Consider the following 12,253-nt stretch of genomic DNA (forward strand, 5'->3'; position numbering starts at 1 on the left):
CTGCCAGGATCAAGGCTTGGACTCTTCATGGCAGAACTGTCCATCGCTTCTCTGCCATGTCTTTGGCTCCTAGGCTGCTCCAGCTGTCCCAGACACATTCCTGGTCACACTGATGCCTCACAGCAGTGATGCAGCTCCACAGATCTTATAGGGCAATGAGCATCAGTTCCCTCTCCCTTCAGCTCCCCTCTGTATCTCTGGAAGAATTTTAAATTGTTCATGGCTAATAATGTCCTACAGCAACTAGCTACCCATCCCTTCTTTCCAAATTACTTTACTGGAAGGAGTGGAGTGGGATTTTCTACATCTTCTTGCCCACGTTCTGTTGCCAGGCAAAACATGGGAGTAGGGTGAGACTGTTTAACCACTGCTGTGGTTAAAGCACAGCTTTGTGCTTTAAGCAGAACTTCCTCCTTCCTCTGTCCCTGCTTCTTTGTTTTACCTCCTTTGTCATGTGAGGGGAAAATAATTTCAAAACAGTCTTGCTAAATCTTCATTGCACAAACCCTTGAGGTGCTGTGCCACTTTCTTTAAAAGGAGATAAACAGGCAGTGTGGTATGGGTGTGCACAGAATACATACTCATCTTGTGTATGCAGAGCAGTTGAACTGACTTCCTAGCACAGGCCAGCACTAAAAATAAATCACAGTGGAAAATGACAGAAGATCTTTACATTTCTGTAAATTCTCTATACGTTTCTGTGTAGAGATGAGCACTGTGATGCTCTTGTCTTATCCCAGAGCCCTCCTGAGGTGAGATTCACACTGTCTCTTTAGCATGTGGTGAAGCTGTCTGAGCTTTAGAGGCTCTAGCTCTAAGTTTTACATTCTGTAGTTTCACTGAATCCTCAGCAGGGACTGTGATATTTGTCTATTTTTTTTTGCAGCTGTTGAAATCAGGACAGGTAGCAGTTCATTGAACTACGAAGAGGTAAAGGTCATTATGTGGCAGGATTTTTTGATTGACCATTGACTTAAGCATTATTCACTGAGGGCAGGGTGCAACATCTCTTTAAATTAATGCCAAACAGGATTCAAGAATTGTACTCACCAGGTATTTCCTCAGATTCTACAAGTCCAGTCTGTGTCACTGGGGTAAGAGTCTCCACATTTGCAAAGCATATAGGCTATGCTTGCAAATCCACCAAAGTACCTCCAGACAAGGCTGTAGGCATCTAAAATCCCATTTTTTGTTATCTTACTATAAGATGGGCAGAGTTTGCAGGAATTGGTTTGCACACGTCATATTTTCAGAATGGCTACTTGTCCAGGCCTGTGGATGGGATATGGGCTCAGACTTTTTGCAGAGTGGGTACTTGAGAGAGAAGCTGTGAGTAGAACAAAGACTGAAGAGAAAAACTTAGGAATTAAAATAGTAACGAAGGGGAAAAATAAAAGGAAAGTGAGAAAATATGGAGTCTAGTAAAATCAGCAAAGAATGGGAGATAGAAGATAAATTGGTATTGGAAATAAAGTTTTTTGCAGCAGAAGAACAGCAGGTGGAGTACAGAGCATTCAGCTTTGCAGCAAAGGACTCCCCCTGTAGCTTGTGGGTCTTGAGTGAGCTGATGCATGAATGCCCACCAGTGTGGGAACTGAACCAGAAAGAGGGATTCTTGCAGTTCCACCTCGCAAGGAAGCAGTTTTCCCTTGCCAGGAACCAAAGCAGCCCAAGATAAGAGGAGAGAGTGAGACAGTTTACAGCAGCACCCAAGCAGTGCAGTGCTTAGCAGTACTCCTGTGCAGTGTTTCTGAGGTGTCTCAGAAAGATACAGGTGAAAGATAAATTACTCTCAGCTCCATCACTGGTATCCCAGGCCCCTGTGCCACTGACTGCATTAGACACTGCACACATTTATCATAACTGTATAGGCTGTATATTCAAGCTGTATATTCAAGCACTGCAGACTATTCCCAGACCAGTTTTATTGACCTTTAGTGTCACTCTTGGAAATCAGCTAAAAGTCTGCCAGGGAACACCTATAGAGCCACAATTCATTGTAATTCTGCAGCAAAGTTTTTTTCCTCACTGTTGTCTCAGCAGCTCAGATTTAGAGCGTTTCCCATCTGCAGTGCCCAGGGCCGTGCCCTCAGCCCCAGGAGCCGCACCCCAGCACAGCCTGGCCGGGTGTGCAGGGCACTGGGGCAGAGCTCAGGAGCCACCCAAACACAGCAAAGGCTGCAGACACAGCGTGCACTGCCTGGCACCACCTGCAGTCCCTGCCAGCAGTTTGCTCTGTGAGCAGCCAGGTTAAAGTTGACTGGAGTTTGTCTCCAGGGGCTGTAACTCACACCTGTGCACAGACACGGAGGAACATCTGGAGTAAAGGCCACAAGCAGCTTTTGCAGTACAGTGCACAAGCACAGCCACAGCACTCAGGATTAACAAGTGCACCATAGATGTGCTAAACTATTTTAAAGGCTGTGGGTCTTGTAAGCCACTGAGCTGTAAAGAGAGGTGTGAGCAGGAATGGATCTATAGAAATGGAGCACCTCTCCTGTGGAGACAGGCTGAGAGAGCTGTGTTGTCCAGCCTGGACAAGAGAAGGCTCTGGGGAGATCTTGGAGCCCCTTGGAGCACCCCAAGGGAGCCTGCAAGAAAAATGGAGAGGGGCATTTGCCAAGGGCATGTAGCAACAGCACAATTCAAAGCAATTCAGGTATGAATCAGATATGCAACAGAAATTCCTCCCTGGCAGGGTGGGCAGGCCCTGGCACAGGGTGCCCAGAGCAGCTGGGGCTGTCCCTGGATCCCTGGCACTGCCCAAGGCCAGGCTGGACAGGGCTTGGAGCAGCCTGGGATAGAGGAAGGGGTCCCTGCCCATGGCAGAGGTGGGATGAGTAGAGCTTTGAGGCTTCTTCCAACCCAAACCGTTCTGTTATCATATCATGTGAATCTTTGAAATGCTGTTTCTGACAACTGAGAATTCCCATGATCTGGAATTACAAAAGTGCCTTGCTGGGGGCAAGAGCTGCTGAGTCAGTGAAAAAACCCAAACAAACAGAAAAAGGCAGAGCTTAATGCCTGCATAAAATCAACACAACCTCTTACTTAATGTCAGCAGGTAATCTCTGTTCAGCTAGTCTGTTCTCTCCTTTTCACATCATCCTTCACTTATGGGTGGGAAATGACTCAAAATAAATCCTCGGGATTTTCAAGAGGCATTAGATATATTTAGTTACCACACAAATACCACCCTTCAATATTGCTCCCACGTTACCAAAGCTGATCATTCATCTGTTTATTGTTGTAACTCTATTGCAGCACTGAACCAAACATCCCTGCACACACAGAACTGAGTGACAGGAGTCTCCTGCACCCTGCAGGAAAAGCTGGGATTTCTCCAGTATTGTTTTTTCTGTCCCAAAATACCTTTGAATGAGACTAAATATCACTCGACTTTGACTTCAGTAAAAGTACACTTTGCAGGGGTTTTGGTTTGGAGGTGGCTATATTGTGTTTCTTCCAGTGCGATCTTACTGGCCAAATGCAGTAAATGCAATAAAGCAGACTGGAGGCGCGTTCCTGCTCTCTGCAGCGCAGGCTGAGGAAACCCTCCCCTCCCTGTCCCAGGCGCTGGTGCTGCAGCAGCAGGACAGCGCTGCAAGCTGCACCAGTGCAGGGCTGCTTCCAAAGCATTGGCAAGCTGTGCCCGAGCTCCTGTGAGTGCGATTCGAAAGGAGCAGCGGGGAGGCAGCAGGAGCCCCGAGGGGCAGGAGGGCTCCCCGTTCCCGAGCCGAGCCCGGCAGTCCCGGTGCTGGCTCGCAGCCCGAGCGCTCCCTGGCCCCCTCCGCCTTTGCCTTGCGTAAGGCGGCCCTGGCCCAGCCTATAAAGGCCCGGCCTGCGGCCTTGGTGCCAGCGGCACCATGGCAGCTGCGAGGGACACGGCGCTGCTGGCCTGCATCCTCTTCCTCGGGGGCACGGCGCTGGTGGCGACAGGTAAACACCGGGGCTTCTGCCCTTTGCTCGCTGTAGGGCGACAGGGAACCAGCAGCTGCCTCCTGCTGCCACCCGAGAGCTGGGCACAAACCCTGGGCTGAGCTGGGCACAGAACCTGGGCTGAGCTGAGCACAAACCCTGGGCTGAGCTGGGCACAAACTCTGGGCTGAGCTGGGCACAAAGCCTGGGCTGAGCTGGGCACAGAGCCTGGGCTGAGCTGGGCACAAACTCTGGGCTGAGCCGGGCACAGAGCCTGGGCTGAGCTGGGCACAAAGCCTGGGCTGAGCCGGGCACAAACCCGGGGCTGAGCTGGGCACAAACTCTGGGCTGAGCCGGGCACAAACCCTGGGCTGAGCTGGGCACAAACTCTGGGCTGAGCTGGGCACAAAGCCTGGGCTGAGCTGGGCACAGAGCCTGGGCTGAGCTGGGCACAAACTCTGGGCTGAGCTGGGCATAAAACCTGGGCTGAGCTGGGCATTCAAAGTGAGCTGCAATAGCAAAAAGTGCATTTCAATTTTTAATCTGCTTTCAGTCATTTGTCTCATTTGCCTCCTATGTAAACAGCAAAATCAAATTCCTGTCCCAAAATCTTGCCTGCTGACGCTGAGCAGCCACAGTGCCACATCTGTAATTTGATACTAGAACTTTCACACAGATCTTAAAATGAGACTTGTTATCAGGATTTGTTTGTGCCAGACTACTTTTAGCTATGTTAGAAGCTTTTTCTTTTGGCTGTACTTACTACTAAGAGTTTCTGTGTTCATTGTCTTTTCTTAATGAGAGCAATCTATTGGGTTTTTATCTAACAACCCAGGGCAAAAAAAATTATTAAGATCTATGTGCAACCACTAATGTCTGGGAGGTAAGACAATTATATACCTGAAGGAGATTGTACATATAGACAAATCAAAATGAAGGCTAAAATTATGTCAGCTATACTGATTTTATAAAGGTAAAATAAAAATGTGTTTGAAGAAATTAGTAAATCTAAAATTTAAATGAGGAAACACTAGTAATCAAATGAGTAAAATATTGAGTAAATCAAACTCGTAAAATAAACTAGCAGATTAGAATAGTGTACTGTTTAAACAGACTGGAGGTTGTTGAAGCTTTCTGTATAAACATTACTCGTTTAAGTAAACTAAAGGTGCCTATTTAAGTAGCAAATCAAGGAATTCCATAGAAACAGACCAATTCTGTGTTGTTGTTGTGCTCCTGTCCCACAGAACACCCAGAAGCAGAGACCAAACATGGGAGAGTGCGAGGGTACCAGTTCCGAGTGGACGCAGCTGAGAGGACTGTAAATGTCTTTTTGGGGCTTCCCTTTGCTAAGCCTCCGGTTGGATCACTGAGGTTTGCTGAACCCCAGCCACCTGAGCCATGGGAAGGTGTCAGAGACGCCACTTCCTACCCACCAATGTAAGGCAATGATAAAACCACGGAACCTTTCCAAATGTTATGCTCTATGCAATTCCATGACTCTGATGTGCACACAGGGCCATCCACCAAGATGAATTCCTTGGTGTCCTCTGGTTGCACCTGCAGCTCTTCCAGGGGATGCATTTCTGAAGACACTTTATGAGCTGCTGTCTTTACCAAAAGCTTCTCTTCATACCTTCCAGGTTTTAGTTAATTCTGTTAATTGTTACTTTTTCATTTATTCAGGTGTCTACAGGACAAAGTGCAAGGACAGTATTTTTCAGACATGATTACCAACAGAAAAGAGAAAGTTCCTCTCCAAGTGTCTGAGGATTGCCTGTACCTAAATGTGTACACACCCGTTTCTACAGGAAAACAGGAGAAGCTGCCTGTAAGCAAAATCCTCATAACACCTTGAGCAAAATCATCTGACAGCAACCTTCAACCTGTGCCATGAGCCGACATGCAGGGGCAGTTTTGTAGTGATGGTCAACTTACCTGCTTTGCCCCATCAAATATTAGCTGAGATTGAAGAGAGACACAAAATCCCATTTTACAAGTAAAATTGTATTGGCATTTTAGCTGAGCAGTGCTTGATTTAACCTAAATGATCTGTCCAAAGTCACAGGGCACTGGCACAGTGTAGGTATTTAACCTGCTATAAATCAGTGACATTTGGTAGACCTGCAGGCCTGAGACTCAAAGGATTTCTACAATTTGTGAAATGTAATCTAAAAGTATCAGGAATAAAACAGTACAAAATATTAGATCTTGGGGTATATTTAAATTTTATCACTGGGAGCTCATACCTGTGCTGGGTTGATCCTGTTTTTCTCTTTCCAGGTTTTAGTTTGGATCCATGGAGGTGGATTAGTTCTTGGAGCAGCTTCATCATATGATGGCTCAGCATTAGCAGCCTTTGACAACGTGGTGGTTGTAGCAATTCAGTACAGGCTAGGTATTGCTGGGTATTTCAGGTAAGATGCTTGATCTCTGTTTTTCCTAAGTGATTTCCAAAATGAAGTGTGCAAAGCCTTTGTAAAGACAAGTGCAGAAGACTTGCTTATGCAGAGAAATATTTCTGAGCTGCAGCTGCAAGAGCTGGGGACAATTTCCAGTCCCCAGGCAGTTTCCAGCTCTGTTCTTGTGCGGTTCCTGCTCCAATCTCAGGGCTTTCCGAGCCATTCATCTGTCAGTTGTGTAGAGAAGTTCTGTGTAGAGAATGGCAGATGATTTCTCCCACCACAGATTGTCCTCTCCTCTGCCCTTCTGCTTGCATTGAGCATTTAAACAAATCTGTTCTCTCCCTGCAGCACTGGTGATGAACATGCCCGAGGTAACTGGGGCTATTTAGACCAAGTAGCGGCTCTTCGGTGGATTCAGGAAAATATCGTACATTTTGGGGGAGATCCAGGATCTGTCACTATCTTTGGAGAATCTGCAGGAGCAATCAGTGTTTCTGCTCTTGTGAGTTCACAGTAATATGGAATTTGAATTACTTAGGGGGAGAAATGCCCTCCATCCATTTTCAGTATCTGCAAGAGAAGTCAGCGAGACAAAAGGGACGGTGTTACAGTGGCACATCACCCGGGTCTTTGATACAACCACAAGGCAACAGGATAGCAAAACAATACAGATTCTGATTGATAAAAATGTGCACTTTTCATACTCAAATGCTGTAGTTAAGGAACAGAACGTTATTCCTCATCTGCTGAATTAAATTCTGGTGGGTTTGAGATTAGACCCTCAAAAGTCTAATCTCTGAGAAATGTCCTTTAAGAGGAGTTGTGGACTCTTGCCCATTTTTGGTTTGCTTTGACAGCCGCTTGTGCAAAGTGCTCGAGGTGAATAGTGCTGACAGCTGAAGCAGCCCTGCAGTTTGTGACCCAGTGATTGTGTAAAATCTTTATTTCAACATGGAGCACACGAGCTGTGACAAAGCTCTCCTTTTCCAGTCCCTCACACTTTGGTAGAGAGCACACCAGGGTTCATTGTACATGGGGTACAAACCCCTGTTTCCTGAGGCCAAAAGCTCTTTCTTGCCCTTGTGCAGCAGAGCCAGACTGCCTTGGGCACCCTCGGTCTGTACGTGGCTTGCAGTGTGGTGCCGTGGGGCGCTGGAAGCCAAGTGCAGTGGGAGGGGAAAGGCAGCTGAACTCCTCCTCCATGCGAGAGCTGCCAAAGCACTTTGCACTGCTGGACTGTGCTCAGAGGCTGCACAAGAACACTCTTACCACATGGGCTGTCAAAATGTTCCAGATGGCCACTGATGGCACTGAAATCCAAAACCACTGCGTGGAACACAGTGCTTGTCATGTTTGTTCTTGCTTTTTCACAGGTCTTGTCTCCCCTGGCCAAGGGGCTGTTCCACAAGGCCATTTCAGAGAGTGGTACTGCAGCCATGGGCTTGTTCACTGACCAGCCTAACGAGGAGGCACAAGTGGGTATTTGTGGCAATTTAAATTCCTTTTTCCAGATAGATTTGCACATCCTAAACTATTCATTCCAAAGTACATAAACATTGTTTTCTACTTGTGAAACAAAACACAGTCATTAAAGACAATATTTCTGTGTGCAAATTGTACATGCTTAATGATGTGTTGCTTTTCAAACACCCAAATATCCACAAAGAGAGAAGAATGAAATATAAAGGACTTGGTGTCTCATAGAGCCAGATACAGGAAATGTGTCCAAAACTGTTTGTTCTCACTGCTTGCAGAAAATTGCTGCTGTCTCTGGCTGTGAAAAATCCAGTTCAGCTGCAATGGTCGAATGCTTGAGAGGGAAAACAGAAGAAGAACTAGTAGAGATAACACTGAAAATGGTAGGTGAAATGACACTTCCTGCATTTAAATGACGTCTCAGACCTTTTCATAACAGAGAATATTCTTTGTGTGCTGTAATATTAGAAGAACCTGATGTGCATGTAAACTCTGACTTTCTTGACTTTTTCAGGACACGACAGCCCTGCAGCTCTGCAGCGACGCCTCACCTGAAAATTGCAAACAGGTTCCTGCCCTTCCATTCTGCATCACTTGGAGCTTCCTGTGGTTTGCTGTTGTGCTCTACCAGGGCAAGGAGAAGAAAATGGCACAGATTATTCTGGAGAACCTGAACATCAAATCATTTCTTATCTCCTACTTAAAAGCTCTTATCACAATGCTTATGAGCCTTTGAAACCTCAATACAGAAATTGGTTTTTGCCCCACTGTTCCAAACATCCATGGCTATAGAGAACTAGGAAAATATGTATATTCAACATAATGACTTCTGTTTCACAAACATCAGTATTATCTTCACAGTCTTCTGCCTAGTGCAGAAAATCATTCAGAAAAAAAATTGAGATGGCTTGGAAGGCATCATTTCTTCCATTTTCATTTGGCTTCACATTGGAAATGCAGTAAAAAATCTGAACTTCCTCTAGAAGTACCATGAATGTATTAATGAAGCTTTCTTTTTCTCCTTTTTGTTTAGGACTTCTTTTTCATCAGTGCATGTGTAGATGGTGTATTTTTTCCAAAGAGTCCCAGGGAATTACTGTCTGAAAAATCAATCAATGCGGTCCCATACATAATTGGAGTAAATAACGGTGAATTTGGATGGGTAATTCCAATGGTAAGACACTGAAAATGTTGTAAATTAAACATCATTTTGTAAATAGAAGCTTTTTTATTTAGTATGATTCTCTGTATCACACAGATGATGAAATACCCTCCTTTCGTGGACGGTCTGAGTAAAGATGTTGCACGTCAAATTTTACAGAGCCACTTAGCACTATTCATTAAGGTAAGAGGCCATTGCCAGAATAACCCCGTGCTGCTTCCTCCCTGGTCTGGCTGTTTTTACCCCTGGAGGAACATATTGCACTGGAAATGCCATTGTGCTGGACATTGGGCTCCCTGAATTGGGGCAGAAATGGGCAGAGATGTGCTGCACTCCTGTTACCCATAGTGACTGAAAATACTCTCAAAATCTCCAGCCTAAATGCCCCTCTTGTTTAAAAGAAGGCCTGTGCTTTTTATTGCTGTTTCAGGGTATTACATCTGAAGTTGTTGACAGAGTGTACAAGGAGTACATGGGGAATGCAGAAAGCCCTGCTCAGGTCCGAGATGGGCTCCTGGATGCAATGGGAGATGTCTTCTTTGTCATCTCATCTGTGGAAGTGGCCAGACACCACAGGGGTAACTCAGCAGCTTCTACAGAACAACTGTAGAATTCTGTCTGGGGATGGTGTGGGCAGCGTGCAGCACTTTTCACTACCCAGACAACTGGCAGTGTTTCCATTCAACCAAAACAGCTTCTAAGGAACCTTTATCATCCCTGGGGTAGGTATTTTCAGCTCTCAAACCAGCACTTCTCTGTATCCTCTAGATGCTGGCAACCCAGTCTACTTTTATGAATTCCAGCATCGACCAAGTTCCGTGGAAGGTGTGGTACCTGAGTTTGTCAAAGCAGATCATGGAGCTGAGATTGCCTTTGTCCTTGGAAAGCCATTCTTAGCTGGTGATGTACCCATGCTTACTCCATATTCCTTTTAGAAGCTCATTAGTACTCATTTTAATTACTGCAGGTCTTTAGAATGGAACTTCTCTCTTATAAGCATTAGAAGCATGATATATATTATAAGCATAATTTATATATCATAGACATTATTATGAGCATAAACATTTTCTCTCCTCACTAGCAGATACTTTTCATTCCCTCATTCATCTGATGTTCTCTCCTAGAAAACAATCCAGTAGCTCAGGGCAACAAGTAGAAGTGTTGCAATTGATAGAGCTCATTCCAATTATTTACTTTCTAATGTGGCCATTTCATCTCTCCCGTTTCAGGAGGTGCTACAAAAGAAGAAAATAAACTGAGCAGAACTGTTATGAGATACTGGACCAACTTTGCTAAAAATGGGTGAGAACCACAATGCTAATTACAGCTCAGGTTTCGTCTGTGCTACCCAGAACACACCTACCTGCCTGAAGCAGTACCTACATGGTGGTTCCTAGAAATTTGGCAGAATTGAAGATAAATGTTGAAGAAGTTTCTCTTCTTCATGGTCTTTTAAAAGAACCTGCAGACACAAAACAAGGAAAAAAAATCTAAGAGCTGTTACTCCATCTGCAATGGTGGTTTAGATCTAAAATTAATGACAACTATTACACTTTTGCTCTTCCACTGAGGAACTTTTTCATCAAGTACTGTCCATGTATTCAGGTACCAGAATCACATAGTCTGGGCTCCTGCTGGTTTTCTGGAATGCTCTGAACCTGAGCACTCAGAGAGCAGTGGATTGGCAAACGGAGAGCTAACTTTTCCTTCTGTTATTTCCAGAAATCCCAACGGAGAGGGCTTGGTCCACTGGCCCCAGTATGGCCTGGAGGAAAAATACCTGGGAATAGACCTGGAGCAAAAGGCAGCAGAGAAACTGAAAGAACACAAAATGGAGTTTTGGGCACAACTCATGAAACAAAGCCAGACTGGAAAGAGAAAACACATAGATTTATAAGATTTATATTTACATAGATTTATAAGTGCTGTGGGGGGTTCAGTTTGCTTTTAAAAGCCAAAGGAAAGACAAACAAAATGAGTTTGTCAGGATGCAGAGTAATAGTCACCTTCTAACTCACAGTTGTCATCTGCTGTCCCAATCACAGTGAAAGGAGAGAAACAAGGGCCATTTGGAATGTTTGTCAGACTAAAAATCACTATTTAATGAAGCAAGCAGAAACCCCACCGAGTCTTTCCAGGTCCAAACAGACCATAGTACCTACTTAGTGCATATTAAAGCTGAATAATGAGCTGGGAATGGGCAAATGAATTGAAATCTGTAAGAAATTGTTGGAGTCTGAGACACAGAGTGTGTGTCCTTGTTTCTGATGCATAGCTCTGAGATCCAGAAAAACACTGAATTTGAAAAAATTGAAAAATGAATTGAAATCTGTAAAAACTTATCTATACAGAATGTACCATGAGTGTCAGACTGTTTGATGTGCCTATTCCCCTCTTCTTTCAGAAGAGCATGGTCAGTTGTCCTTCCTAGAGACCCCTTCTGCCTTCTTTAACTGGAAGTTGCTTGTAGGCAGCAGAGCATCCATCAAGCTACATCTCTGAGGTGGGCTTGACATCTCACAGAAGAGGAGAGGAAATCTTTATTTGTTGTATTGGTTTGTGAATTGTTATAAATAAATCTTGCTTTGATTTTTTGGAACTTGCTTTGCTTTCACCTAATTGACAGAGGCTAATTCTGAGAGGTTATGTCACACCCAAGAAGCCAGAAATGTGCCCAGTTTCTCTATTCCATCTCAATGGTTTCAGGTATGAATCTTTCAGGTTTCTGTGCAGGACCTGAGGCTTGAGGCTCTTTCCAGGAACTCTTCTGGGCTGTGACTGTGTGTCCTTCAACCCTTCCTGGCAAATTCCCAGTGCAGTGGCTGCAGGGAGGACACAGTGCTGGCAGGACAGACACGCACAGAGGCAGAGGGGGGAGCAGAGGCTGCTGGTGTTCCCTGCACGCTGTTGGCTCAGCAGCAGCAGAGAGAAGATCTGCTGACAGGCAGAGTGTGCACCCCCAGCCTCCCACAGCTGTGGGAGGGGTCCGGGCACACAGGCACTGAAGTGGCTTTTTTGCCAAGTTACACGAGCAGCAGCTACAAAGGAACAATGTGGGAATCCAGCAAGCCAGGGGAGCTCTCCTCATGAGCACAAACAAACAACCAGCCCTACTGTCACTACCACCCCTTTAACTGGTGCCCAGCTCTCACATGCCACAGCACCCCAAGGGGGGCTCTCACAGGGACAGCCCAAGCTCCTGCTGCAGCTGTTGACCCTTTGGAGGAGGCTTCTTCTTTCTTCTTCCTCCTCCTCCTCCTCACTTCTGGGTTCACTTGCTTTTGCCCACCTG

At 45.5% G+C, this 12,253-nt stretch overlaps 1 protein-coding gene and 1 long non-coding RNA gene across 2 annotated transcripts in view; one reads left to right on the plus strand and one right to left on the minus strand.

Annotated features, from left to right (window-relative positions):
• LOC147650812 (uncharacterized) overlaps positions 1-12,253 on the minus strand; it is a 47,974-nt gene that overhangs the window by 5,810 nt on the left and 29,911 nt on the right. The window contains exons 8-10 of the long non-coding RNA XR_015275432.1: positions 10,325-10,423; positions 8,351-8,423; positions 6,168-6,893 (exon numbers count right to left, since the gene is read on the minus strand). This is a non-coding gene — a long non-coding RNA (uncharacterized LOC147650812). The remainder of the gene's footprint in view (positions 1-6,167; positions 6,894-8,350; positions 8,424-10,324; positions 10,424-12,253) is intronic.
• On the plus strand, positions 3,486-11,560 carry LOC111944463 (fatty acyl-CoA hydrolase precursor, medium chain-like). The gene is made up of 14 exons (XM_086847761.1): positions 3,486-3,939; positions 5,166-5,358; positions 5,605-5,749; positions 6,202-6,335; positions 6,672-6,825; positions 7,697-7,798; positions 8,078-8,182; positions 8,314-8,367; positions 8,833-8,973; positions 9,058-9,144; positions 9,392-9,539; positions 9,730-9,861; positions 10,191-10,263; positions 10,684-11,560. The coding sequence occupies exons 1-14, from the start codon at positions 3,867-3,869 to the stop codon at positions 10,856-10,858; spliced, it is 1,716 nt and encodes a 571-aa protein (XP_086703887.1). The 5' UTR covers positions 3,486-3,866; the 3' UTR covers positions 10,859-11,560.

Source organism: Cyanistes caeruleus, chromosome 12 (assembly GCF_971803275.1).
Source record: "Cyanistes caeruleus chromosome 12, bCyaCae1.hap1.1, whole genome shotgun sequence".
Lineage (NCBI taxonomy): Eukaryota > Metazoa > Chordata > Aves > Passeriformes > Paridae > Cyanistes > Cyanistes caeruleus.

Excerpts from the sequence above, each read along its gene's own strand:
- LOC111944463 (XM_086847761.1), top strand. The coding sequence starts at position 3,867 with ATGGCAGCTGCGAGGGACACGGCGCTGCTGGCCTGCATCCTCTTCCTC. Across the intron at positions 7,799-8,077 it reads AGCCTAACGAGGAGGCACAA|AAAATTGCTGCTGTCTCTGG; the intron begins GTGGGTATTTGT and ends CACTGCTTGCAG. Across the intron at positions 8,974-9,057 it reads TTGGATGGGTAATTCCAATG|ATGATGAAATACCCTCCTTT; the intron begins GTAAGACACTGA and ends TGTATCACACAG.